Here is a 25,963-nt window from a genome sequence, read left to right as displayed (position 1 = left end):
TCCAGCAAAAAAAAAACCAAAAAAACCCCAAAAAAACTAACCTTGGCATTTATCTTGAAGCACACAAGCAGAAATACAAGTATAAAAATTCTTTCCATTTCTTACCAATATCATAGACCAGAGCACAGACTTCTTAATAATAGACACAAAGGACAACTGTAAAATTACTTCCAATGCAAGAAATTCCTCAATTTTTCATACAACTATATAAGGAAATGCTGACATTAAGAACACACAATTTGCTCCAGTGCACATATTAGATATATAATTTATTTTCATATTTTTTCAACAAAATAAATCTGAATTATTATTGAACTTGCACATCTTCCTAAAGGAAACTTCATTTCCTTTAGGACAATTGAATTCTACACTCTCTTCTTTTAAAGGCAGCTGTGTATTTCATTTGGGTCAGTCTGGCTCAGATTTAGCAATAACCATTTTCCTCCCAACTGAAAGGTATAGATAAGTTAAAGCTCTATCTCACTCTACAGAGATTTTTCTCCTTATTTGGCCTACAATAAAAGAACATCCAACCACTCAGATAACACCAACAACTAAACTGAAAGTAACTTGCTGAAAAAGTAACGGTGAATGTTTGTCCTTTCTGAAGATTTTAAGACACTCTGAATTTGCTTTTAGGCTGACTAGAAATTTCTTCTGTTACTGAAAGGATAAGGGAGTTTCCCATCAAACTAACAAAGACTCTTAAACCTAAAGCTATATTAAAATGGGAGAGAGGGAATACAACACATCACAAATAGCATCACATCAGTCCCAAACCCACACATTCACTCAGGAGTTTTAAACTGCAACTAGTTTTCTCTTGCAGGTCCTATTCTAACATTTCCACACTTCTGAATTCCTGACAACCAGTTATCACCTTGCTCTAGCACTGTATCTCATAGTGAATAAACAGTGATGGCAACTGAGGTGCTCTAAAACGCTTGCAGAAGGGCAAATAGGATGAGTAGACATCAATGCTGATAGTCCATTTTTCAAAGATTTCCCACTCAAGATGATTTCAGAAAGATAATGGTATATGAACCAGAGCAGGACAAACAATTCTTTAGCAAAGAACAGCCAAAAAGCATGTCTTTCCAACCTCAATTAACTATGGCACCATAGTGACACATCTCTCTAAAGGTAATAAATTTCTAATCTATACAAAATATTGGGCAGGGATTGCAATACTATCCTGCAAAGATAATATTTTTACAGTCTATTTTTCCCCCGAAGTTTACTTATCTCCTCTACTTAACTGACTCTTTGATTAATTGACTTGATTGACTGCTTCCACTATTAAAGCAATTTTTTCATTATTGTGATTATTTGCCATTTTCCACATTTTATACAGTATAAACACAAATTGTGAAACAAGTTATTTGAAATTACCAATAAAAAAAACCCCAAAACCACAGATCTCGAAAAAACTTCCATGTGGTGGTGTTCACAGGGATCCTAGGATGAGGGAAGAGATGACAATCTTGACTCTGTGTTTCAGAAGGCTGATTTATTATTTTATGAGATATATATATTAAAACTACACTAAAATAATAAAAAAAGGATTTCATCAGAAGGCTTGAAAGAAGTGGAATGATAACAAAAGCTCGTGACTCTCAGAGAGTCCGAGCCAGCTGACTGTGATTGGTCATTAATTAGAAACAACCAACATGGACCAATCAAAGATGCACCTGTTGCATTCCACAGCAGCAGATGATTATTGTTTTTCTTCTCCTCTGAGGCTTCTCAGGAGAAAAATCCTAGAAAATGGATTTTTCAGAAAATATCATAGCTGCACTTCCACCTAACAACTTCTTCCATCTGAACAGTTACAATAACCAGCCTCCCAACTTAGTGAACGTGTTTGTTTGGCTCAGAGAAAAGTGCAATTCTGAGCCTCTACTTCTTATCCTGAAGTTCTCTATCCTATGGTATGAAAATCGCCCACATTTGCTAGAACCAGAGTGCATCAAGTGTGACAATGCTGAGTTGATCCAACACCTATACCCAAGATCCAAAGTTTCTGCCAAAACCACCTGTAAAATTCAATGTGAGGGGCTTTCTCAGATGATGCATAACAGATTTGGCTCCATAATAAATTGGTTGTGAGACTGCTAGCATCTCCCCTCTAAAGAACCAGAGCACTCCCACGAAGTGGCAAACATGGCTTCAGTCCTCTCCACTGCTCTGACCTGCTGAACACAAGGGGCTCAGCACCTGGAGAGACACAGCTTGAGCACCTCAAGACAGTATTCCAGGTACAAAGAGGTGACTCCCTACAACCTGAAGGAAGGCAGCCCAGCCCCTTCCCAGGAAAGGGCCAAAAAATGCAGCCTCTCAAGTGTGCAAGCTGCAAGTTACAAATCCAACTTTAGAATTTAAATCTACCCCTGCTTTGTAAAAGGACTTGGTGTATTATTCAAGGTCAGGTGTGCTGCTACTCAGTACTCTCACATCCATGTTCTCAACTTGCAGACAATTATTTCTCCAATACAGAAATCTACAGGAATATAAATCAACAGTTATAATGAGACAACAATCTAACAATAATTTATCATTATGTCCAATAGCATTTTAAGAAGGCACTCTTCTGATAATACAAAGTACTAACAAAACACTCTTTTGTAATTCAAAAACTGTTTGGAAAAAAATAACCAACTCAGCCTAATTTTGTATCCAGGGGCTGTTTGCCAGATCAGGTATCAGCTATCTTGTGTCATGGTTTAGGAATGGTATTCTCCAATTTAGTGTTCCCACCAAAACCACTTCAAACCATGTGTCAGTTGCTCATTCCTCCCTCTTGCCCAACCCCTCTGGAGGGCTAGAGAGAATTGATGGCACAAAAGGCAAAGTTCAGGCTTGAGACAAGAACAATTTACTGAAAACACCAACAATATTAATAACAAAAGTGTGTGCAAGAGAGGTGAATTATTCATATGCAAATGCTCACCACCACATCATAGGGGATCTGATAACACAGACCCAAAAGGGAGCCCTTCCCCCATTCCTGGAAAATGGCATGAGGTGGTTCTTGTGCAAAAATCAACCCCATCATGGCCAGAATGAGGACACCTGTCTGCCTAAAGCCAGCATAAAGCCCATGCTCTGAGATACCCAGAAGAAACTCAATTAAGTGCCGATGCCCTAATCTGGACCAAAGAAGAAGGTTGATCCACCAACAAAACAGCAGCCTCCAGCTGGGATACAATGCTATTATATACCATTTCCATGATGTTGAATCACAGAAAGATTTTTCATGGAGGAATAACACAGTCTTGTAAATCCCATTAAGTTTTCCATTACACTTATGTGATAACTTGTATGTATTTTAGCATTTAGAGTTTAAAAGAAAATAGTACTTTTTTATAATTAATGTGGGAAAAGAAAAAAGAAAAAACAGGGAAAAATCCCAGCCAAGTAACCAACTAAACACAACCCTAATGGTTATGCTCATATCCTTCATATGCTTCATTCTACTTACTCAAGACTGGGATACAGGCTTTTAGATACATAATTTATACTTAAGGTCTTCTTGGTCCTCTTTAAAAAGAAAATTAAATCAAATCAGAGGTATGAATTCAAAACATATTAAGCATAAATCTCTGCTCCTTATGGGAATCAAGTTAAAACCGCTTTAGTTCTGAATGACAGCATCCATTAAACTTTGATGTACTCAACTACATGCTTTAATGTCTTAGCTGTCTTACCTCTACTTAAACAAGCTAATACACAAGCCTGCAGTTGCAAGTGTAAATGGAGTCTAATACCACACTCCAAATGAGAAACATACCTGCAGACAGCAAGAGATAATGTATTATTTAGGAGTTTTAACTTCCTTTTATTAACTTGGGTTTGTTTAAAATAGTAGTAGTTGTGCACATAGATCAGTTTCTTATATATTGTTTCCAAATAAGATTAATTTAGAAATATTACTCTTTCAGAGTTTTTACTCAAGAATTCTTTCTATAGTTACTCTGTTGACAGCTGTTTACAATAAATTCAGCATTTCACTCTCATTTCATTCTCTAGAACATTCTTAGAGTTCATTAACACAATTACCCGTTAAATTTGTTCTGCTTTTGCTCATAGGTTTCTACTTTTTACCCAAATCTTCTGCAATCTTCAGCCACACATTAGATAAATCTAATGTGTGAAGCAAGCTAAAACAAGATGTTCACTGGCAGTCTCCCAAGTCATTAAACGCCTACTACAAGATTCTTCTCATACTCTCAGGATCAGACTGCAACCGGATAAAAAATTCAGTTTTGTAATCTATAGCCTGCTATTTCCTCATTCTTATATTAAATATAAAAAATCCTTTAATGAGACAATGAATGCAGCAAAATCACATTTCCCTCAATAAGGACCAATACAGGTCAGAAAGGCTCAAAAGGGTGACTTAAAGCAAGATACAGAATTTGGTAAGAGGGATAGAAATATAAACAAGGTATGGTAAATATGCTCTTACAGCAACCCATAAGAAATCAGATGAATTTTGTAAGAAAGCTTTGGAAACAACATTAGGTTGTTATCAGATGAAGAAATTAGTAACTGGTTAATATTTACCAACATAAGAAGTTAAGCATGTGGCACTATGCATTTATCTTCCAATGAATATAATCCTTCTCTAAACAGACTTTGACTCGAAGCAAATGGGTAGTGAGCTGACGTTTTGCCCAGGGCAGCAAAAGCCATGTGGCCCTGAAAACAACCTACTACAAACACTCACATTAGACTTTCCTCCTGAGAACTGACTGCAGACACTGCCCCAGATGTTATGAAGGAAGGACTAATTTGAAGTCTCTCAAGACCTCCAACAGAACTCTTCCAGTATCTCATTAAGCATGCAATTAGTGGCAGCAAGTAACATTTTCCTTATCCCAGCAAAAACTGCAGCACTCATTTATGTGCATCTTCCTTCTGAAACAACAACTTTGGACTGCTTGAAGAAAAAGAACTTCATCTTTCAGAAGTTAAGTAAGTTTCTTACACAATGATGCCATGACCCACTAAGAATACAGCAAGCCTCCTGCATGCTTATTGCTTCTAATTTTCTAGTCTGGGCACTGGTGAACACCTGATTATTCACATAAACTATTTAGCCATTTTATAAGAACACCACTGCAATAAAAACACAAAATACACGTGTGTCCCTAGTCAAAGAACTAAGAGCTGCTGTATGTGATTCAGACTCAAGACTCATTTAAAGTCTGCTTACTATCCTACCCCAACGTAGCTGAGGCAAACACCAAGGAAAAGAACAGGTTGAGCAGTACACAGACAGTACAAGCCTTTTATGATATGAGCAGTCAGCTTCCAACAACCCACCAGATCAGGGATTTAAGAACCAGAGACTGCTATCTTCCTTCAGTTGCCTTAGTTCTTCTGTTCTGATAAACATTGAATAACAATCCCATAATTAACTTTCCCATCTAAGTCTGTGAATTTAGACTTCCCACATCTTCCTTCAGCTTCCACCCCACAGCCTCCCAGTCCGCTTTGTTTCCGCTCATACGGAAGTAGTTTTCTGTTATCATCTTATTGCAAAAGTTCCATACCTTCTTGGTGATTTCTCATAGGCAGCTCCTCACAGCACTGACTCCTCCTTCTTCTTCACAGCACAGCTAAAAACTCCAACTCCCTCCTCATCCAGCTCACCCCCTCCTTTATAGCAATCATCCTCACTGGACACAGCTGTGGCCTGTTAAGGGCAGGCCTGCTCCTAATCTCTGGTAATTAGCACAGCTGCAACTCCTCAGGGGTGAGATTCCCTTCTGTGCTATGTTTATTTTCTCACATTCTATCTCCCCCCTCCCCACAGTTTTCTATCACCAACTTTTTTGATTCCCTTTCTCTCTACTAGGGCTACTGTATCCTTTCTAAAGCTGAAAGAGACCAAGATAGCACAAAGACACTCATCCTCTGAACATAGGGATTTATGGAGCTGACCAAGTGTGATTTGCTCTCAGGTCTTGACTTAAGAAACTCACTGGAAAATCATTTTAATGACTTTGAATTTGCTTTTTTGACTGCTCCTAATCTTGGAGCTCTTTACAGAAGATGAGTGACAAAGATTCTCCCCCTACCCTCAACTTGCACTGAAGTAATGGTCATTCAAGAAGCCACTGCTCTCTGTAAATAGATAGGATAGTTTCTCTCCCATTTCCACTACATTAAAATTCAAAGATGACAGACATAAATGTAATTTTATTACACAAGCTGCACAGTATTATGAGATCTTTTCCACTTCTGCACAGGTTAGCAAAAAAATAAAATCAGGCTAAGCAAATTTTGATCGTCAAACTGCCACCTGGTGCTTCTTTTTCCCTTGGGGAAAAAAAAGCTATTTGAGCACACTCTGTAGAAAAAACTTTAGAGCTATTAAATGATGCAGGTCAGAGACAGCTCTGGCACTAAAGCAAAGGAGAAAGCATCCCTCATTTTTTCCCTGCTTAATTCAGTCCCTGAGAAGAAGGCTGACTTCTTATGGGGCAATGGACATGAAACTCACTCCAGAAAGAGAGGTAGGAAGAAGGTGAAGGAAAAGCTTGTCAGGAGAACCATCCCAGGGAGAAGGAAATCAGCATGGCAGCCAAAGGAGGAGAGGAACACAGGTGCATCTTACCAGCTGCTCTGCTCAGCAACACTGAGCAGGAGAAATGGCAGAGCTGGAATGAGAGTGAGTTATCCTCAGTGAGTTATCCTCACTGCAAGACCTTGGAGAAAGATGCTAGACCATGTGAAAAGGATTCATGGACTACAGTGGTATATCAGTGACAAGGAATTCAACTGGCTGTGGAAACAGAAGGGAAGGGGGGGAGGAGAGAAAAAAAGCAGGGGACACTAGCAAAGCTGAAGACAGAAAAAGTTATGTTAGTGAGGTGAAGAGCAGGATATGGAAGTGTACAAAGGAATGAACTGTGTGGGAGGAATATAGATAAAGAGTAGTGGAGGGGAAAGCAAAGGGCAAATACAAAAATATCAAGGGAGGAGAGATGCACAGAAATGTGTCCAACATAGCAAATGCTCCTCCTAACCTCAGCACAAGGTCCAGAGGCACACCAACCCTCTGGCAAAAATGTCCTCTTGCTCTCCTCTTTTAAGCATTAGATCCCATGACAGTGAGGTTACTTATGATGGCAGGCTGTGCTGTGAGCAGAAGGTCAGAAAAAACAAAAAATGAGGCATAAGGGAAATGAACCAGTGCTGAGAAAAGAAGGAGCATAAGGAAGAAACTTCTATTTCCAAGGACAGAAAATGGAAAAATAAATAGCCCTTGTCAAATTCTTTTATTCTTTGAGCACTACCTTCAGGAATAAAACCAGTTGAAATAATTTGTATGGAAAGGGGTGGCAGAAGAAGAGAAGGGCTCAAAGTTTATGTCAAGGGTGATGAGAAGAACCTGGCACTGGCAATATGTGATATAATTAAGCTGCAAAAATGGAGGAAATTCTCATAAAAGCAGGTGAAAAATATGGAAAAGGTGATTAAGATTTTATTATAAGTAGTCTAGAATACAAAAGCAGCAGCAAAAGTAGTAAATATTGCTGCTGACAGTCCTGTCAGCAGGATAGGAATATAATAATAAGGAAATGCAAAGAGAATCAAAAACTGTATCAGCAGAAGAAAAGCAAGCAGGAATGAGGTCACAAATGAGAAGCTGTGAATACTTACACACCAGATATCATAAAGAGGTCTAAGCAACAGACTATGAAGGATACTATAGAAAGAATAAACTGTACAATAAAGAAAAGGTTTGGAATAGAAATTAGAGATAACATTTGAAAAGCCAGGAGCCAGAGTTGGAGGAAGGACAAGTAAAAGATTACAAGTTACATGCAAGGAGTCTGGTAAAAAGGATTAAAAAACCCTAGAATTAATATTTTTTCCTACTCAGACTGCAAATATTTTACAATGGTTATTGAAATAACTGAATGTAGTAAGACATTTTGTCCCAATCAACATGTCACTACTATACAATAGGACAACTCAGCCAAATAATCTAAGAAGAGCAACATGCACTTTGTTTCCACCCATTATGACATTTTCCACCGTTAGATAAAAATCAAAACAGCAAGTCCTTTATCAGAGGAAAAAAAAAAAAGTGAGAGCAAGACAAGGATTCTTCCTTTATCCTATTATTGCCAAGACAAAAAACATGTTTTTGCAATGCCCTACCTAAAAAAATAGAATATTTGCCCTTTTATTTGGCAAGAAGCATGGAAAAGTTCAGGCAATGGGCCAGATCTTTTGTCTAAAATGCATAACATTATAGCTTAGCTTTGCTAAGGACTCACAAACAGCGCCCTGAGAATCTGGTCCCAATGTCCTCTTCTCCTTTTTTAATACCCAACATCAGATTTTTATCCCAAAGGTATAAAAGTAGATTTACACACATACCTCCCCCTAAATCTCTTATAAAAGACAGGAGCATATCTTATGCTGTGAGGAGTACAGTAACGTCCCAGACTAACAAAGTCATATCCATAAAGAAAACAAACACTTGAATCCATACAAGAAGTTTCTTTAGCACAACTTTTCATACAAACAAGACACACTGCTGGGAAGTGCTGCAGTGAAAGAGCTTGGGCACTCCTTGCTCCTCACTGTCACCTTCAGCTCTTCTCTTTCTTGCCACTGTCACCACCTGCTCATCTCAGCACACACAATCTGTGTCCCCATTTAAGGAGCCCATGGTGGGGTTTCATGTATACACCATTCTCTATGGCTTCCTTTTGCCCCAGCTTTTAATAGCACAGTCCCTAGCTGACTTGCTGTGCTTGGATTTTGCCACCAAAAAAAAAACCAAACTTAAATCTAAGAAAACACATCTCTTAGAAAAGCCCTTCCATCTCTAACTCCACTGCAAGCATCCTTTTACCCCACTGCCTTCAGATTTTTTTATAATTTATTTATTTTAAATAAACAAAATAAATTAATGTGATCTGACACAGATGTGATGGAGCAATGGGATTCAGTGGATCATGAGAGACACTATAAATATCAAATAGAAAAGACTGGATGATATAGAGAAAAAAGGAGTGATAAATGGAAGTCTCAAAAGGCACATGGATGAGTGAAATTTTATAAACTGCAAAAATTTTTTAAAACCCTCATTCAGGAAAATCCATGCAAGGAAGACTCTTTCCTTTAAATTTTCTTCACTATTCACAGCCTATGAATTGAACTGTATGTAACAACAAAGCAATTAGTTTAAATACTGCCAGTGCTCTCACTGGTGATAATTGGTTGCTTCTTGTAGGAACATCTGTTCCATCTTTCTTAAGAAATGAAGTACAGATCCTGTTACCTAGACAACAGAATCCTTCTGAGCATCATGCACTGTAAAAGGGCAATATCAGCCTAAGTCACTCTGCACACTCGCTCTCCCCACTGCTCCCTCATCAACACTAATGCAGCCAAATGCTGTGACTTTTTAACATTAAGCCCAAATTTATTAGACTGCATACACTCAAGCCCACTTTCACATGCACTAAAAGCAACAGCTGTGTCACTGTCCTTTGGCCAAGCAACAGTCACTTTGAGGCTCTGTATTCAGCCAGTTTCCACCACCGTGACTGCCAAGCTGTCAAGCTGAAAATGCTGCAGCTTATGAGTAGTCTGAGAGCAAGTCTTATCAAATCTAGAACTGTCAGCTCAGTCCCCCGATTGTGGTGTAGAAACAGTCACTTTCACTGCTATCCCTCTGGGTTACTGCAGCTACTCTAGCACTAAAGGGAGTCATCCCTTACAGGCACTCACTAGCGTCCTCTAGCAAAATTCAGGAGAGAAGCAGCAGACTAAACTTTGAAGATGCCTTTTGTTGCCTTAAACTCACCACAATTCTACAAATATTGATAAAATGTTAACAACAACAATGAAGTGCACTGGATGACCAAATTCCTTTGCATGCTTTAGCAAGATGGATGGATTTATTTTTTCCCATCTGCATGTGATGGAAGACCAACAAACACAGAAATTGAAATTGTAGAATTATTAAGGTAAGAGAGGGGCTTTTCACAAGAGCATGTAGTGACAGGACAAGGGTCAATGGCTTTATACTGAAAAAGGCTGGGGTTAGATTAGATATTAGGAAGATATTCTCCATTGTGAGGGAGGTGAGACCCTGGCACAAGCTGCCCAGAGAATCTGTGGATGCCCCATCCCTGGCAGTGTTCAAGGCCAGGCTGGATGGGACGTGAAGCAACCTGATCTAGTGGAAGGTGCCTCAGTCCATGGCAGGGGCATTGGAACTAGATGATCCTTAAGGTCCCTCCCAACCCAAACCATTCTATAATTTTATGAAAATAATCCCAGTGAGAAAGCACTATAGATCCGTTTTCCAGGCTCATCTCAGTTGGGGAAAAAAACAAACAAACCAAAAAAAAAAAACCCCACCAAAAAAAAAAAAAAAAAAAAAAACAACAAACAAACAAACCACCAAAAGAAAAAAAAAAAAAACAAAACACAACCCACATGAGCTCTAAAAGTACTGAGGATAAAAAATAAAAGCTTGAAATTGGTCTGCATTTGAGATGCCCAGAAGAAGCAAAAATTAAATCATCCATCTGGCCTTAGACTGAAAATCTGAGCAATGGAGATAGCTGAAAATTATCAAACATAAAATCACAGTAGAATTCCTTATTTTGACGGCTTTGAGCAAAGTTCAGAGAATTTCAAATGTAAAACAGTACAAAAGACAATTTTGCAACAGTAAAGTATTTTTTAGGCCACAAGTATAATATTTAGAGACAGAATGTAAAGCTACAAAGATCACCCATCCTGAGAAAAATTAAACAGACTAGGTGAAACCTAGGCAAGCAGAAAATCACTAATACATAACAAATATAACATGTCAAAAAAGAAGAAACAATTATAAGTCTGAAGTGCAAAGATATTAAGGCAAATGAGGATACTGAACAAACCTTGGAGTTTGGTCAGAGAGGGAGATCATTAATCACAGTAATAAGAAGCTTTTTTAGGGTAGGAGCTTAGAGAAATCAAACCAAAATGGATCCAAGATAGAACTAACAGACACAAAACCACTATATTGCCTGTAAATATTAAAGACATCTGGAGATAAAGGAAAGCAAGGAAAATAGTACAAAAGGCAACTGAGGTAAAAATGAAACTGAAGTAATCTAATAAGGAAGTGAAAATATGGAAAGACAATGACAGTTGAGAAATAAACTTTGCAGGAGCCATGAGATGGAGTAAGTTCATTAGCACAGAAAGAAAAGGCAGGGACTCAATGTCTTCAAGAACTGGCAGTACGTCTCCCATTTCATAACTGCCACCAATCAAAATCATTCTACTGATAGCTTTTTTCAATATTCCACATATTCAAAAAACTAATAATTTTTTCCAGAAGTATAGCCTGCCTGGACTACATTAACTTCAGTATGCTCAAGTGGTGGCATATGAAAATGCTCAAGGCCAAGTACACTTGTGGCATATTCACATAGCCACAACTTGGTCCATCCACAATGTGCAGGCAACAGGCAGGCTCCAGGAAGCATCCTGACACTGCAGTGACAGAGGAAGCATGAGTGTGATGCTCTTTCTACAAGCCAGAAGCATTTTGCCAATTTGATGGCCAAATGGAGCAGAGAGCAAGACTATGATGCTCACGTAGTCTTTATCAAATTGCATTTATCAAAATGCAAACACTGTAAGATGCATCACAGAACTAAAGACACCAGGTTATCCACTTTGTGCTGTACTCTTAACTAAAGTGTCAAGACAGGAAAGGCTTCCTGTATCTTAAAACCCCCCTACATTTACATCTCAAGTCATCATAAAGACAAGAAAAATCTCAGTAGGATACAGTAGAAGCTGTATTTAAAAAGAGCTACTGTTCAGTTTACCACAGAAATAGACACAGAGGTTCACAAGAAAACAAACACCACACTGAAACTGTTCACATAATGGAATTCAATTAAGTCAAAAAAGTTTTAGTAGAAGGTGACATTTTGGTTTCAATAAGAAAGCTGACTACATTTTGCACACAAAAACTTGCAGAGTAAAACACAACTGCGGACTAAAACCACTATCCACTTAGCCACACAGAGGGCTAAGACAATGCCAGGTAAAAATGGGGGGAAAAGCAACATTTGATCAAATTCCTAGATTTTTTTTTTCTTCCAGTGATGATCCATTTGCAATCCAGCCATCTTGGTTCTGTATTAAATTTATCCAGTTTAAGCACTACCAATAGTATTTCATTTCTGCCTCACAGACTCCATGGGAAGCAACAAGTCTCAGGCAGTTTATGGATCTGGGACACCAGAGAGACCAGTAAGGAGGACATTGTGTTGGGAGTACATTACAGAACCATCTGATAAGGATGGGGTATAGGGTGAAGTCTCCTCTAAACTCAGAGAAGTCTCTGATCCACAAGCCATCATTCTTGTGAGAAGGTATTTACCTCCTTGACATCCACTGGAATTAACTCAGTTAAATTTGGGAGGCTATCAGGAACAGCTTCTTGATACACATACTGGAAGGGCCAATAAAGGTGGCACACAGTTGTTCTCCAACAAGGAAGAACTGGTTGGAGATTTGACAAGGTAGCTTTGGCTGTTGCAACTATCAACTACACCTAAGGTTATTCAGCACAGAGAAGAGAAGGCTGCAGGGAGATCATCTGTATCTTTCTAATACTTAGTACAAGGGGGATTATAAAAAGGAGAGGGACTTTTTACATGGGCAGACAGTGATAGGACAAGGGAGAAGAATTTTAAATTAAAAAAGAGAGGAAAGATTTTTTTAGAAGTTAGGAAGAAATTCTTTACTCAGAGGGCGGTGAGGAACTAGAACAGGTTGCCCAGAGAAGCTGTGGATGCCCCATCTCTCCCAGTGTTCATGGTCAGGTTGGATGGGGCCATGAACAAAATGATCTAGTGGTGGCACCCCTGGCCCAAGGCAGGAAGGATGGAACTAGGTGATCTTTAAGGCCCCCTCCAACCCAAGCCATTCCATTATCTTATGATTCTAAGACCCTGAGTGAAGAAGGCAGAGCACAGACCTGGAGCTTCAGAACAGCATACTACAGCTTACTGAAGAAACTGGTAGGTAGCCACAGAGAGCAGTTCTGAACAGCAAAATTGCTCAGGCAAACTGGCAGGTCTGTTAAGAAATACAAGTAGACCTGTCTGGCTTAGCAGACTGTCAGAGCTCAAATGCCAGTGTACAGAGAGGTGCAAACAGGGACAGGCTACATGGGAGGAGTTTACAGACCTTGCCCAGGCATGTAGGGATGGTGTCAGGAGAGCTGAAGTTCACCTTGATTTGACACTTACAAGGGACATCAAGTGCAACAAGAGCTTCTGCTACTACATTGATTATGAAAGGCTGAATAGGAAAATGTGAGCTTGTTTCTAAATGAAGTGGACAATTCAATAATAGGAGTTCCAACTGAAACATAATTCATCATCTGATAACCCATGCCATCACCTCTCAGCCTGAGGCATAAAAGTAGCTACACGTAATGTTAAATTAGAGACATTCTAGTTATGCAAAGTCAATATATTAATTCAAACAATTTTACAACTCAACGCAGAATAAACTGAAAACAGGTACAAACTAATTTTACTTTACTGGGAAAGCACAAATGGAGGAACATAAGGAACACAATGCAAAAGAAAGAATGAGAAACGGGAAACCAAAAGTTTATGGCAAATTCAGAAAAGAACATGATTTACAAAACATTCCAGCTGAAGCTTTAAAATGTGTAAGTATATATGTTCACTTGTGCATACACACACAGACTTGCAGGGAGTATCTAAGTTTGGCAAGTAAGTATTTAAAAATCTCTTCTTTGCTTTATCAGCAACTCTGGTTTTCTTTATCTGAGTGATAAAGTAGTAATTTGCTTTCAGTGCATTGAAGCTGTTTGGCTTTGGTTTTTTGTTCATTTCTGCTGAAGGCACCATCAGTTGGTTTTGCATTTGTGTGTTCTGAGAATATTCAGAATCTGAACAAAACAGCAAATACAAAGTGAAAATAACTGAGCCTAAATAGCGCTGAACAGTCATTCTCCCTAGTCAGCTGCACTGGGAATTTGGATTATATCCTAACTGATGTCAAGTTTCAAACTCATAAAGACATTTCCTCGGCTCACGTTAGAACGGGGTAAAAGCTTTCTTTTTCTTCTTTTTAACGTACTTGCCATAGATATACTGATATTGCTCTCCTGCTTTGAGCAGAAACACAACTTCAAGAAAAGAAAAGGAACCTCGGCATAAAAAGAAGTTGCAAATTTTGCATTTAGAAATCTAAAAGCAGCATCTTCCTTTTCCTTTCTCCTCTGCATACTCTTTTTTGTTATTAAATTGCTGAAGGACATATCTGTAGTTAAGACAATGGAGCTGACTAGCTGCTTCAGATGATGCTCTACTTTTGTCCAATCTCTTGATTTAAAATTGTACTTCAAGCTGTGAAACTTTATTTTCATAAACACTACAGTGTATTTATGGGCTAATAGAAACATCAGCTTAATTGATTAAACAAAAATAGCTTTGTTCCACATACTTACTCCTTGTGTACTTTTTTATTTAATGAAGTTAATTGCTCTTTCAGATGCAATAAAATAAAGAAGACAAAAAATGTCCAAAAAAAGAACCCTTTTGAAGAATAACCAAAGCAGGAATTTAAGTACTCCCTTACACAAAAAGCATTTAAATTACACAGATTATACAAGATTAGACCATGTAATACAGAGAGCTCTTATTCTTCCTATGGCATGCAAAACACGAGTTGTCATGTAGCTGAACCAAAAAACCTTTTTCCAGCGTTTTCCAGCTGATTCACAATGCATAGACACTTCTAGCCAACACATGCCTTAGCTCTCTAATAAAAATCCCTTCAAAAAAAGTTTTTTTCACTTATTTCACTACCTCCAGCTATTGAAAGAGGGAGTGGAGTTTCAAAGTTTCCACAAACAATCTTTTCTAATTAGGTAGTAGAGAATTTGTGGGGAGATTTTACATTGCCAAACGTTCTACTCATTTATTCTGTCTTGGCATGGGAAAAGAAGTCCTGACATTCAAAAGGAATCTCCTACAGCAAAAGTACTCAGGTACACAGACTTTTTTAAGCCTTTTTTTACTCAACCTTGCCTCCAACAAAGCCAGGGACCAAAGTCTACATAAGTCTACACAGCAGCAAATACTGCAACCCGCTGTGATAGTCGTGGACAAAGAAAAGGTCGATAGACCTGAAGCACAGAATTTGTACTTATTATTAAATGTTATGCAACTATCTTCTAAGTGTTTTATAAATACTGAAAAGCTACCATTATTTCTGTACACCTGACCTTTTCCATGTTACTAAGAGATGCAGAGACAGGTCAAAGATGTTTAAGGCCAGCCTGGTCCACAGTCTCAAATTAAGTAACTTCATGTTTAGCTCATTTGACTAAGCAGTTTCCAACCAGGGAGGTGAGAGCAGCTTGTAAATGATGTGCAGCATCTGACAGAGGTAAAAGCAAGTAAGTTTTACCAGCTCTACCAGCAAAGCATAACATGTCCCCTTGAGTCCTGTGCCACGCTGCCAAGGGCAGCAGAGGAAACGTGTGGCAAAGGCACAAAGTGCTTCAACATGGAGATGGTAAGTTTGGCTGATTTCCTTGGCTCAGCTTCAGCAGCACAACATCACAGCATAGCCAAACCCAAGAAGAGGGGGACAGAACCCCAGAAGAACTGCCCACACAGAAAGGAAGGCTATGGACAGCAGGGAGGCAGAAAAGAATGTAAATATAGAGAAAGTGCCACCTTCAAGAGAGCTGACAAACACAAAAAGGTTACAAAGATATATTATTAAACCTGTAAGGCTTCTAAAACTTTGCCCACCCTCAGGAACCAAAATATTTGTATGCTGTACTACTTTGGAACATATACTGCATAAGTAGGTAAAAGGACTGAGAATGATTTTTGCATGCTAAATTGTTCAACTGAGCTTTCAGTAACTCATTTAACATTATAGTCTGAACTTATTTTAGCCTGTACCCATAAATGCAAGTTTGAACAACAAAGGCCAACTGATGCTCTCACTAGTGTGCCACAGCATACTGGCACCATTTCAAGGCCTCCCAGAAGGAGTAGCCTCCCCTAAAAACCAGCACACCAGGCACAGGATGTGGCAACTAAAATGGTTACAGGACCCAGACCCAACATTCACACAGGGCAAAGCAGCACCAATTTAGGGCACTCAAAAAACACTACGCTAGCAATGCTGGTTTGCAGCTCTGCTTCTCCCATTTAAATCATCTGCAACAGCCTGGTCTCTTTTTCCCCTGTAGGAAAAAAAAGAATGAGCTATAAAACCACCCTGATATAGAAAAATTGAATTAAGTTTAGAATTAAGGTCACTATTTACAGAGACGAAGGCTAGAGTTCATAATTTATCCTCGGAAGAAGGGAAGCTCTTATTGGTGAGGGTGCAAAAAAAGCTAGAAAGGACCAGAAGTTGAACAAAGAACATCTAAGTCTTGACTCAAGTCTCTGGTTCATGTGAAACCTTTACTAAAGTCATTTTTGTCTGTAGACTGTTAGCTGCTCTGTGAGAATATTATGGAAGATACCATTAAAAACCTTACTAAAATCAAGACAAACAGAATTTACAGCGTTCACCCCAATCACCAAGCCAGACATCTTATTATACAGGACAAACAGTTTGGTTAAGGATTATTTTCCCTTTGAAAATCCATGCTGACTACTTCCAATCACCATCTTGTCCTGCATGTGTTTGGAAATGGTTTCCATGAGGATTTGCTTCATCACCCTCCCAGAGACTAAAGTGGAGCTGACCAACTTGAAGCTCCCCTGATCCTCCTTGGAAACAGGAGTGACACTTGTTCTCTTCCATAAGAAGAGATAATTCATAATAATTATTCCATAATAAGAAATAAAAATAATCCACCATTATCATTCTAAGATAACTGAGAGTAGTTTCATAATGAAATCCAAGCAGCTCCCAGCACTTGTGGGTGCAACCCATCAGGTACCACAGACTTGAGTATGTCCAGTTTAAGTGCTCCCTAACAGGGACCTCCTCCACCAAGGTAAGGCTTCCTTCCTCAACTTCCTCTCTGGTCTCAAGAGCATGAGACTCCTGAAAGCTGGACTGACTGTTAAACACTGAGACAAAGAAAATATTGAGTACCTTGGCCTTTTCCATGCCATTTATTCCCATACAGCTGCAGGCTCATATTTCCTTTGGTCGTCTTTTTGATATGTACTTGTAGAATCCTTTCTTGCTGCCCTTCTGGTCCCTTGCAAGACTCAACTCCATGTCAGCCTTGGCTTTTCTAACCCCTATTCTTGCAAGATCAAACAGCAACTCTATACTTCTCTTGTTCTGCCTATCCTTGCTTCCAATTCATATATAATTCCATTTCATCGCCAGGTTCAATAAGGAGCTCCTTTCTCATCCACACAGGCCTCCTGTTGCCCTTGTTTGCTTTTCCCCTTGCTGGGGTGGAACTTTGTTAAGTTTGGACGGGCTGATCCTTGAATACCAACAAGTTTTTCTGAACCCCTCTTCTCTCCAGGGCTGTAACTCACAGAATACTTCCAAGCAGATACCTGAAGAGGTTCAAGTCTGCTCTCCTAAATTCCAGGGTCATGATCCTGCTTTTTGACATGCTCCTTTCACTTAGTGAATTCATCTTCAACCTCATCATATCAGCTAAATAAGCCAATAACAATTGCACTGAAGTTCCTCCATGCTCAGGGACAGGATACATATCCATATATTTACAATTTACATTATTGGTGAGTGGCACTGACCAAGAAAAGGCTTATTACTATTCTTTTTTTCTGAATTAAGCTTTCCCAAAATTGACAATTAGAAGTTTATAGTCTCTACTGTGAAAAACGAAGTCATTGAATTAACTTGAATGTATTCTCACAGGAAGTGCAGCCTTTGGGACAAGAAGTCTGAGATAAAGCTGTATTACCCTCATGCTTTTTGATACAGGAACACCAAATTCCATTACTGCTACCTGTTTGCAGATTTTAAAAGTCTTAGCTTGTGGTTCTTAACAGATGACGGCCAAGACATTCAACAGGAAAACACAGCCTTAACAAATAATACTCCTCTGGTCTGTTTCCTGTGTCTCCATTTCTTGTTTTAAAGAACCTACTTAGATAAGGTAAGGAAAAATGTAAAGCACAAAAGCAGCAAATTAAAGTTTTCCTTTCAACCCACCTCAGGTTCCAAAATAAGCTGCAAGCCTGGAGCTGAAAGAGTCACATTCATTAACTAAATAATCATCTAAAAATAGAAACACTCTATTTCATTACTCCTATTCACATTTTACAGCTCTGCTCTTCAGAAAATGCTGTTGCTTAAGCCAAGCAATAATCTGCCTCATAACAAGAACACAGAAATAGTTAGCATTTCAGTTATCTTCAGACCACACTTGAGTTACAGGGAACTAATTCGGTTTTTACACACTCACAGAATTCTTTGAGGTATAAAGAGTCCTTTCTAATATTTTGGTACTCAATACAGCAGAATTGGCTGAAATAAGGATTCTTTAAGCAGGGATCACCCTACAGCTGAAATAAAGCAACAATCACTTGCCACAGGAACCACTGCCTATATGATGTTTCTACTGATATAAACTTTCTTCCAGAAAAAGCTCCTACAATTGAATAGCAGTAGGAGAAACTTCATGGGTTTTGAAGTCCTAAGCAAAGGCAGACCAACTTGATTTGTAATGTCAGAAGAGAAGTCATCTGCCTTTTCCTTTAGGGAAAGCTAGCCAGCAGATCCTATTATAGGTATCTATGCAATAAGACACACAAAATGGTCTTGGACTCTAAAACTGAATATCTTTCAGTTCAGCAATATATTTGTAAGATTTGTAAATATATTTGTAATTATTTGTAAATAAGATTACTCAATCTTGAGTACAATGTCAAGTGTCTTAAAGTTTACACAACTATTAAAATATTCTGAACATACACACACAGAACCAGGTACACTGGTGTCCCTGTCATTTTCTCATCTTCCAAAGTCTGATTTGGGTTTGTTTTGCTGCTGGAGCAAAGGGGAAGGGTTAAGTGCCAAAAGAACTACTCATGACATTTTTTAAATGGCCTCTGTCCAGGCTGATAATCTTTATTTAATCAGTAAACATTACCCTCCTTGTCACCTATCTAAGCCTTTAAATACACGATAAGCTATTGATGCATTATTTAAAGTCTGGTTCTTTTTATGGAAAATGCACTTGATTTTGGCCATATGACAAAAACTTAGTAATTTTTTTTCAACTATTTCACAATTCTAATATTTCCCCTGAAATTTCACTGAGGCAAATGCTGATGTGCTGCATTAGCACAGGTTACAGAGTTTTACAATAAGGTTTGAAGAAGAAAAATGAAATCTAACTCATGGAAGAATTACCAGAAGAACCACTGAAAGCAGCCAAGTAACTTACACATAGATGCCAAAATTCATAAGCTGTACAGACCTTTGTATAAAGCTTTATTAATTAAAAAAAAAGTGATGTATCATGGGAGTTAAAACATAATTTGACACTCTCTCCTTCCTTACATTGTTTTGTCCAGGTAGACAGAACCAGCTCCATATCACAGTGCTATCATGCCCACAAGAAAGTCTCCTTCAGACTAATCCACACATCTCCACAGCAGTAGAATTTAAAACAAAGAACAAGAATCCAAGAAACAAAAACCCCTCAATATTGTCAAAAATGACTTTGTAGTACCAAGAATATAACCTAGTACTGATGTTAAAAGGATTTCCTATTTCCTCCAAAGGCAGAAATATTAGCAAAAAAAGGTCACTGGGTAAATCCTGTGTAAAGTGACTGACAGCAGTGCAGCCAACTCTCAAATCCATGAGTGACCTTGACCTTATAGTGATAAGCACTTTACAAGGACAGCAGTTTCAACTGTTAAGTCTCTTCATACAGAATCACCATGGACACTACACTAAACACAACCCAGTGGTTTGTTCAGTTCATGGACAACAGGAGTTTTTAATGCCCCACATTGCATTGCACATCTGAATGCTGTATTTCAATGCAACACTACCAGATTACAAAAGCTTTAGGCACAATCCTAAGATACATTCAATAGCTGACTGCATAGTGACAGCAGTAGGACAAGGTAAATATTTAATCAAGCAAGTGCACTCTTTTTGCAATGCAAGAAATACTTGCATTACAAAATTCTACTCAGTATCCAGCATTTTGTCAGTAATGCACATTTTCAGACATAAAAAACATTTAAAGATCAAATTCTACCTTTATTTACTAACACTTAATTTTTACCCAATTTGAAGGAATAATAGGTTTGTAATAAAAGACACATGTAAAAAATATAATTAGAGCTGCTTTTCATTTTGTTATGAAACTTCCCTGTACTTGGCAAAACAAATTAAAAATGAGGAGAACAAACTGTTCTCAGATACTAAAGAACAAGTCACCATTAGTCTAAAATAAAATACATTATTAGTAAGTGGACTTCAGATGGTAGTTGTAATCCTTCAGAACCTTTTTCTTTCAAGTCATTTTAAAAACATTCCTTTTTAAAGTAAGTCTTCATTTAGAAGTTCGTATTTATTTCCCTCTCAACACATAAAAGAAGATGAAACAAAATTCTATCAGAAAGAGGCATTGCTATTACCTGAAAAGAACTAAAAGAAAATTATTCTTTTAAAAGCTTCTTTAAAAGGCTCAGATCTGAATAAACTTCCATGCTTGCATACTTTAAAGAAAACATTTGGATAATCTCCATGTTACTTAATTCTAGGGAAATAAAATACCTGTTGAGTAATAATGTCAGTAAAATTACTTTCATTTATGTACACTTACTGCAATCTCTCTACAGGCCGACATGGATATCCCTGTACCTTCAATTTGCTTCAGTGCATACTCCTTTTCATCTTTTCTGTACACACAAAAAAAAAAGAGAGAAAGAAAAATATATTTAGCTCTGACTTACATTAAACCAATCCATATCAGTATAATGATGAAACATTTTAATTTGGTCTGGATCAAGAAGCTGAAAAGCCAATCTGCTTTTATGCATAAATTACACTTTGATATAAAAAGCAAGTTTTCTTTGAACAAAAACCTTACAGTTTCCAAACAAAAACTTCTTTATTAAAAAACTTGGTTCATATCCATTTCTCTCTGAAAACAGACATAATATCTGTAGATAAGTGCAAACACAGAATTTTAGAGGACACTTTCTCTGAAATTCCAAGATACTGTCTATTACTGTGAAAGCACTGCAGTCATATCACATGCCTGGAAAATTCTCCTAGAAATATCTGGGAATGGCAAGCTTTTTCCTTGATTTTATGAGCTACTTCCAATCCACTTTTATTTCTGAAATACTACTATTTTAAACTATTTATATAATAAGCACTGGCTACTGACAGATCCCTAAAAAACACATGAAATGTTGTGCTCTGATGTACAAAGCCAGATTATGAAAAAAAGTTCAGCCCAAACACTGTACTATCCTTTTAAATAATCACAGCTTGAAGTGATTTAGAGGGACCACCAAAAGAACAAGAGGTGGAATCGTGAAGCTTTCATGATATAACAGAAGCAGCCTACAACATGGGTTTGCAGGATTCAGCTGTCAGTGACTGATGTTGGTAGGCACCAATGCCCACAGTGTTGATGCCCCTTTACAGACTCACCAGTCACAATTCAACAACCCACAAGCCCCTATCCAAATTCCCTGTGGCATTTCTGGTAGACCTCAGTTAGCCCTTCTTCCAGTCCCAAACCATTTTGTTTTGCCACACAGAAAGATTCTGTGTGTACTTGATTCAGTCTCTCTGGCTTTGAACTCCAAGTCTCTGCCCTGCCAGCTTCAGCCTGTTTCCCACCTTCCACTAGACCCTCTCCCTCCAAAATTCATGGGATAAGAAGTGATTGAGTGGAAAAATGTGAGAACAAGATAATTTGAATAATAGCTTTCTACACATATTATAACTAACACAGGCAAGTATTATTCTCAGTAATTTTCAGTAGCAGCTAAACCCTCAATGCATGTCTATAATGAACACTGAGCTACACTTTCTGAAATAAAATTTTAACAAGAAAAATTCCAGATGCTTTTCAACTACACATGAAAATGTGTAATGCCACAGGTAATAAGATCACACCTTATCTCTCAGGAATTGTTTCTGATTTCATTAATTAGTCCAAATTTTAAACAGTAAATAATAAATGCCCATCCCCTCTTATACATGGTTCTGCTATCTATGCAGAGCATTTCCATACACTGCAAAGTATCAACTCCATCAACTCAGGTTGTTTACAGAGACTGTGAAGACAAAATTATATTGCCTGCAGAACCAAAACCAACTCTGGACATACAAAACTATGGTCATGTTTAAACTAAGCAGCACAAACAATCCTGTGCACAACTATCAGCTGGAATACCAAAGCAATGTAGTCACTACAGCACTGCATCACATCCTTCTTTTGGCACATCTACTGAACCAGGCACAGGACCACACTGATATGGCTGTCCTTGAACTAGTTCTACATGCAAAGCATTGCATGCAGTTACTCAGACCGTCCCAGAGTGAAGGTCACTGCAGAGACCAGGCGTGACACTCGGCACCCGCTGCCTTCAGCAGCACTGCTGAGCGCCACTGCCACGGCGGGGCTGTCAGCACTTGTCAGACACTGCATGCAGGACTTCAGGACACAAATGGGAAATTATGAAAGGTGTTTAAAAAAAAAAAAAACCAACCAATCCAACAACCTAAGGTACCACGGCATGCGGGAAAAGGAGGCAGTCTTACTGAGCTGCAACTCAGATAGTTCTAAAACACTAGGTTTTGTAAAAAATGAGCAAAAATAGGAATAATGAAATGCTTATTTATAATAAATGGGTGGCAAGGATAAAGAACTCCAAAGAGATCATATTCTTGACATGACAATTTTTTTGATGATTTTTTTTTTTTTTACCAACAGCTTTGGAATTATAAACAGAGCCTCCTTTAGATACTATTTACTTGCTTTGGCAGAAATGCAAGTCTATACAAATACTTTTCCAAAGTTAGCTGTCCTTATTATGGAAATACAATAGCTACTTAAAGCACTTTTCAAAGATGTCCACCAAGTGGTATTTTAGCTAATAATATTTTCCCTTCAAAATAATTTGAAAGAGAAAGAAGTATATTCAAAACTTCAAAAGCATGTCAGCCAGTGCAATCTGATGAAACAAACAATTCTGGTTATTCAGTGAAGTGTCCAAAGAAAAGAACACATAGGTACTTTATTAGCTATTTCCCCACTTGTAAGAATTCAATAAATAATATCAAATGGTGTGTGTGATAGGTGAGTACACTGCACAACTCCCCAAAGACCAACGCTCTCACAAAACACTTGAGACGGGGAAGTACTTATATTTCATCTCAGAAAAACTCTACTGAACTCTAAACACATTTCAGTAAATTGTATGGAATTACACAGCAGGAAAGGTTTTATAAATCCTTTTCTGACAGTTCCTACATCAGCACATTTTTTACTAGAGCGAAGCAAGCATGGTTAACACCAAATCCAAACAACAACCACAAACCACACAGCTCTGGTATGAGGCAAAAGACACCCATGCCAGGGATAGCCAAGCAGAAAGCAGGGTCTCTGCCCACAACCATTTTTATCTGGTCTGCAGAAACACTGTCCTAGGAACAGATCAACTAACTTGAAGGGCTTAACCTGCAACTGTAAGGGAGTTTGTGTGAGGGCAGGAAGCAAGTGGCACAGATCAAGGTTTAATCAAGCAGGTTCTATGAAACAGCCACCCCAGGCTGATGGTGGTGATGTGGTCACTAATCTGAGCAAAAGACATAGCAAAGCAGAACTCAAAGGGAAACCATACTTTAGGAAGGTGTGAGTTAACAATTTTTATTCATGCTTTTCAAAATTGATGCAGAAGAATTTGCCTGATAAAATAAGTGCCACATCACACACCTTACAAGGCTTCTCTATGCTTCAAACTCCCTTATCCAAAACTAGGGGTTAAAGATTAAAATCCGCATTGCTTCTGGTTTCAGAAGTATTACAATTCATGCTATTCTAAGAGGGATTAATTTTTACCAAAATGACACTGCCAATATGAGATACTGCCCTCCTGAAAACTTTCCAAGTGGTATTTCAGACTGCCATAGGCAGCACTCAAACCCAAAGGTCCCCATGCTATCAGTACTTGCATGCCAGCATGTATTGAGAACATTCCTCCACTATAAAAACCTGGTCTTCAAGTTTTTCTCCCTCACAATAAATATCCCATTCTGCAATCCTTGAGGTTACTGTCAATATTTTAATTGGCACTATGTAAAGGAACACTCTGTCCTCTTGCCCCTAAAAATTGTACTCAGTGGTTGATGTCCAGCTGTAGTACTTAATACAGAAAACAAAAATGCGATTACTTCTCCTGGGTAACACTTTCAGTTTCCATTTTCCAAATGCTTTGGAAAGAACAAAGTACCAAATTCACTTTTTAAAAAATGTAGCTCAGAAGATTTAGAATAATTACAAGATTTCAAAGGAGCTAAACTCTCTTAACTATTGCAACTGTACTTCAGAGACCTCCCATCATATGAGAAACTACTTTACAAACAAGTGAATGGAAAACTAGAAACAACTTGCCCAAGACCATAAAAAACCCAGGACGATTTGAAAATAGTGCATGGTTCAAACAATCGTTTTACCCCAATTATTCAAATGTGAAGGCTTTCTATGAGGGTCTCTCTTGAATTCACAGATAATTTAACATACATCCCAACTTCAGAATTAATTATCCACATCAAGGAACTGGCTTGAAAGACCGCAATAACTCTGAAGTTAGAACTGTGATCACATCAGTTAATACAGATATTATCCTTACTGTATATACTAATAACAGCTGCCTTAAATTAAGTGCACAATACCATAAATAAATAATAATTAAAGTGCACATTTTCTTAAGGGAAAAAAAGTGTACCATAAATACATTTCAAGACTTAGCTAGAAAAAAAGGTAATAGAAAAGAACAACAATTCACCCCTGTAACACCACAATGGAATTTAAGTATTTGACACTTTGTAGGACAAAGCCGGGGGGGACACTATGGAGCTCAGTGTTCTTCACAGTACTGCCGGGAACACAGTGTCCATAGGGTATCTGGTTACATTCTGATCACTTTGTTTAATTGCTGCCAGACAGCAGTAAGTTAATCAATCAGCAGGAGATCACAAAGAGTTGCAAACCTTTTTCCCCCTGAGAAAAGGCAAACCATGACACTGAAGTGCAACTAGAAGCTAACTGAAAACCTCATCTGCAACACGGCAGCCAAGCCACTAGATCATGCTCAGCACTGGTTACCCTAGGCAAGCTTCTCATGGATTTAATTCTGTACTTAGCACATGGCCCTAGCCCTTTACAAAGGTAACAGTACCAGAAAAGAAGTCTATGACTGACTGGAAAAAGGGACATAATCCTTTCCAAAACGTAGTGAGTTCTCGTGCTTTAGTGTTTTTATGGATATAGAAGCAGTCACTAAGCCAAAAGAATTACTAGATCAAAAAATCTACACATGGTGTCTCTAAGGTGCATGTTCTACACCAGACTAGGAAAGTAATTTTCTTTTACTACTATCCTCCAAACCTATCAAGCCTATGAGCTGCTCAGCCAGCTCATTTTCATTCATGTGACAACCAGTCACAAATCGCAGAGGCTGTGAATCTACAGACTGATCTTCATTTATTTCTAGCCAGCAGTTTACACTGTATTTCAATGCACTTCCATTAGTTCATTTTGAGATCTACATAAGAAACTCAAAATGTGAAACAGTAAGGATGGTAAGCAGAAATTTGAAAAGCTCTTTAAAAGGTTTGTCTTTCTTCAGCTTCACTTCATAGCAGCTACAAGCTGCTCCTACAACCCAGACCCAGACAAGTTCACTACGACCTGAACTAC

The 25,963-nt window shown here is 38.2% G+C and overlaps 1 protein-coding gene across 2 annotated transcripts in view; it reads right to left on the bottom strand.

The window, feature by feature from the left end:
• CDK19 (cyclin dependent kinase 19) overlaps positions 1 to 25,963 on the bottom strand; it is a 120,166-nt gene that overhangs the window by 80,234 nt on the left and 13,969 nt on the right. For both annotated transcript variants that reach the window (XM_066547108.1, XM_066547109.1), the window contains exon 2: positions 20,846 to 20,921. In XM_066547108.1, the coding sequence (XP_066403205.1) occupies positions 20,846 to 20,921 (76 nt within the window). The remainder of the gene's footprint in view (positions 1 to 20,845; positions 20,922 to 25,963) is intronic.

The sequence above is a fragment of the Molothrus aeneus genome, chromosome 3, assembly GCF_037042795.1.
Source record: "Molothrus aeneus isolate 106 chromosome 3, BPBGC_Maene_1.0, whole genome shotgun sequence".
NCBI classification, from domain to species: domain Eukaryota; kingdom Metazoa; phylum Chordata; class Aves; order Passeriformes; family Icteridae; genus Molothrus; species Molothrus aeneus.
The sequence above is the reverse complement of the archived record's forward strand: the minus strand, read 5'-3'. Positions and strand labels throughout refer to the sequence as shown.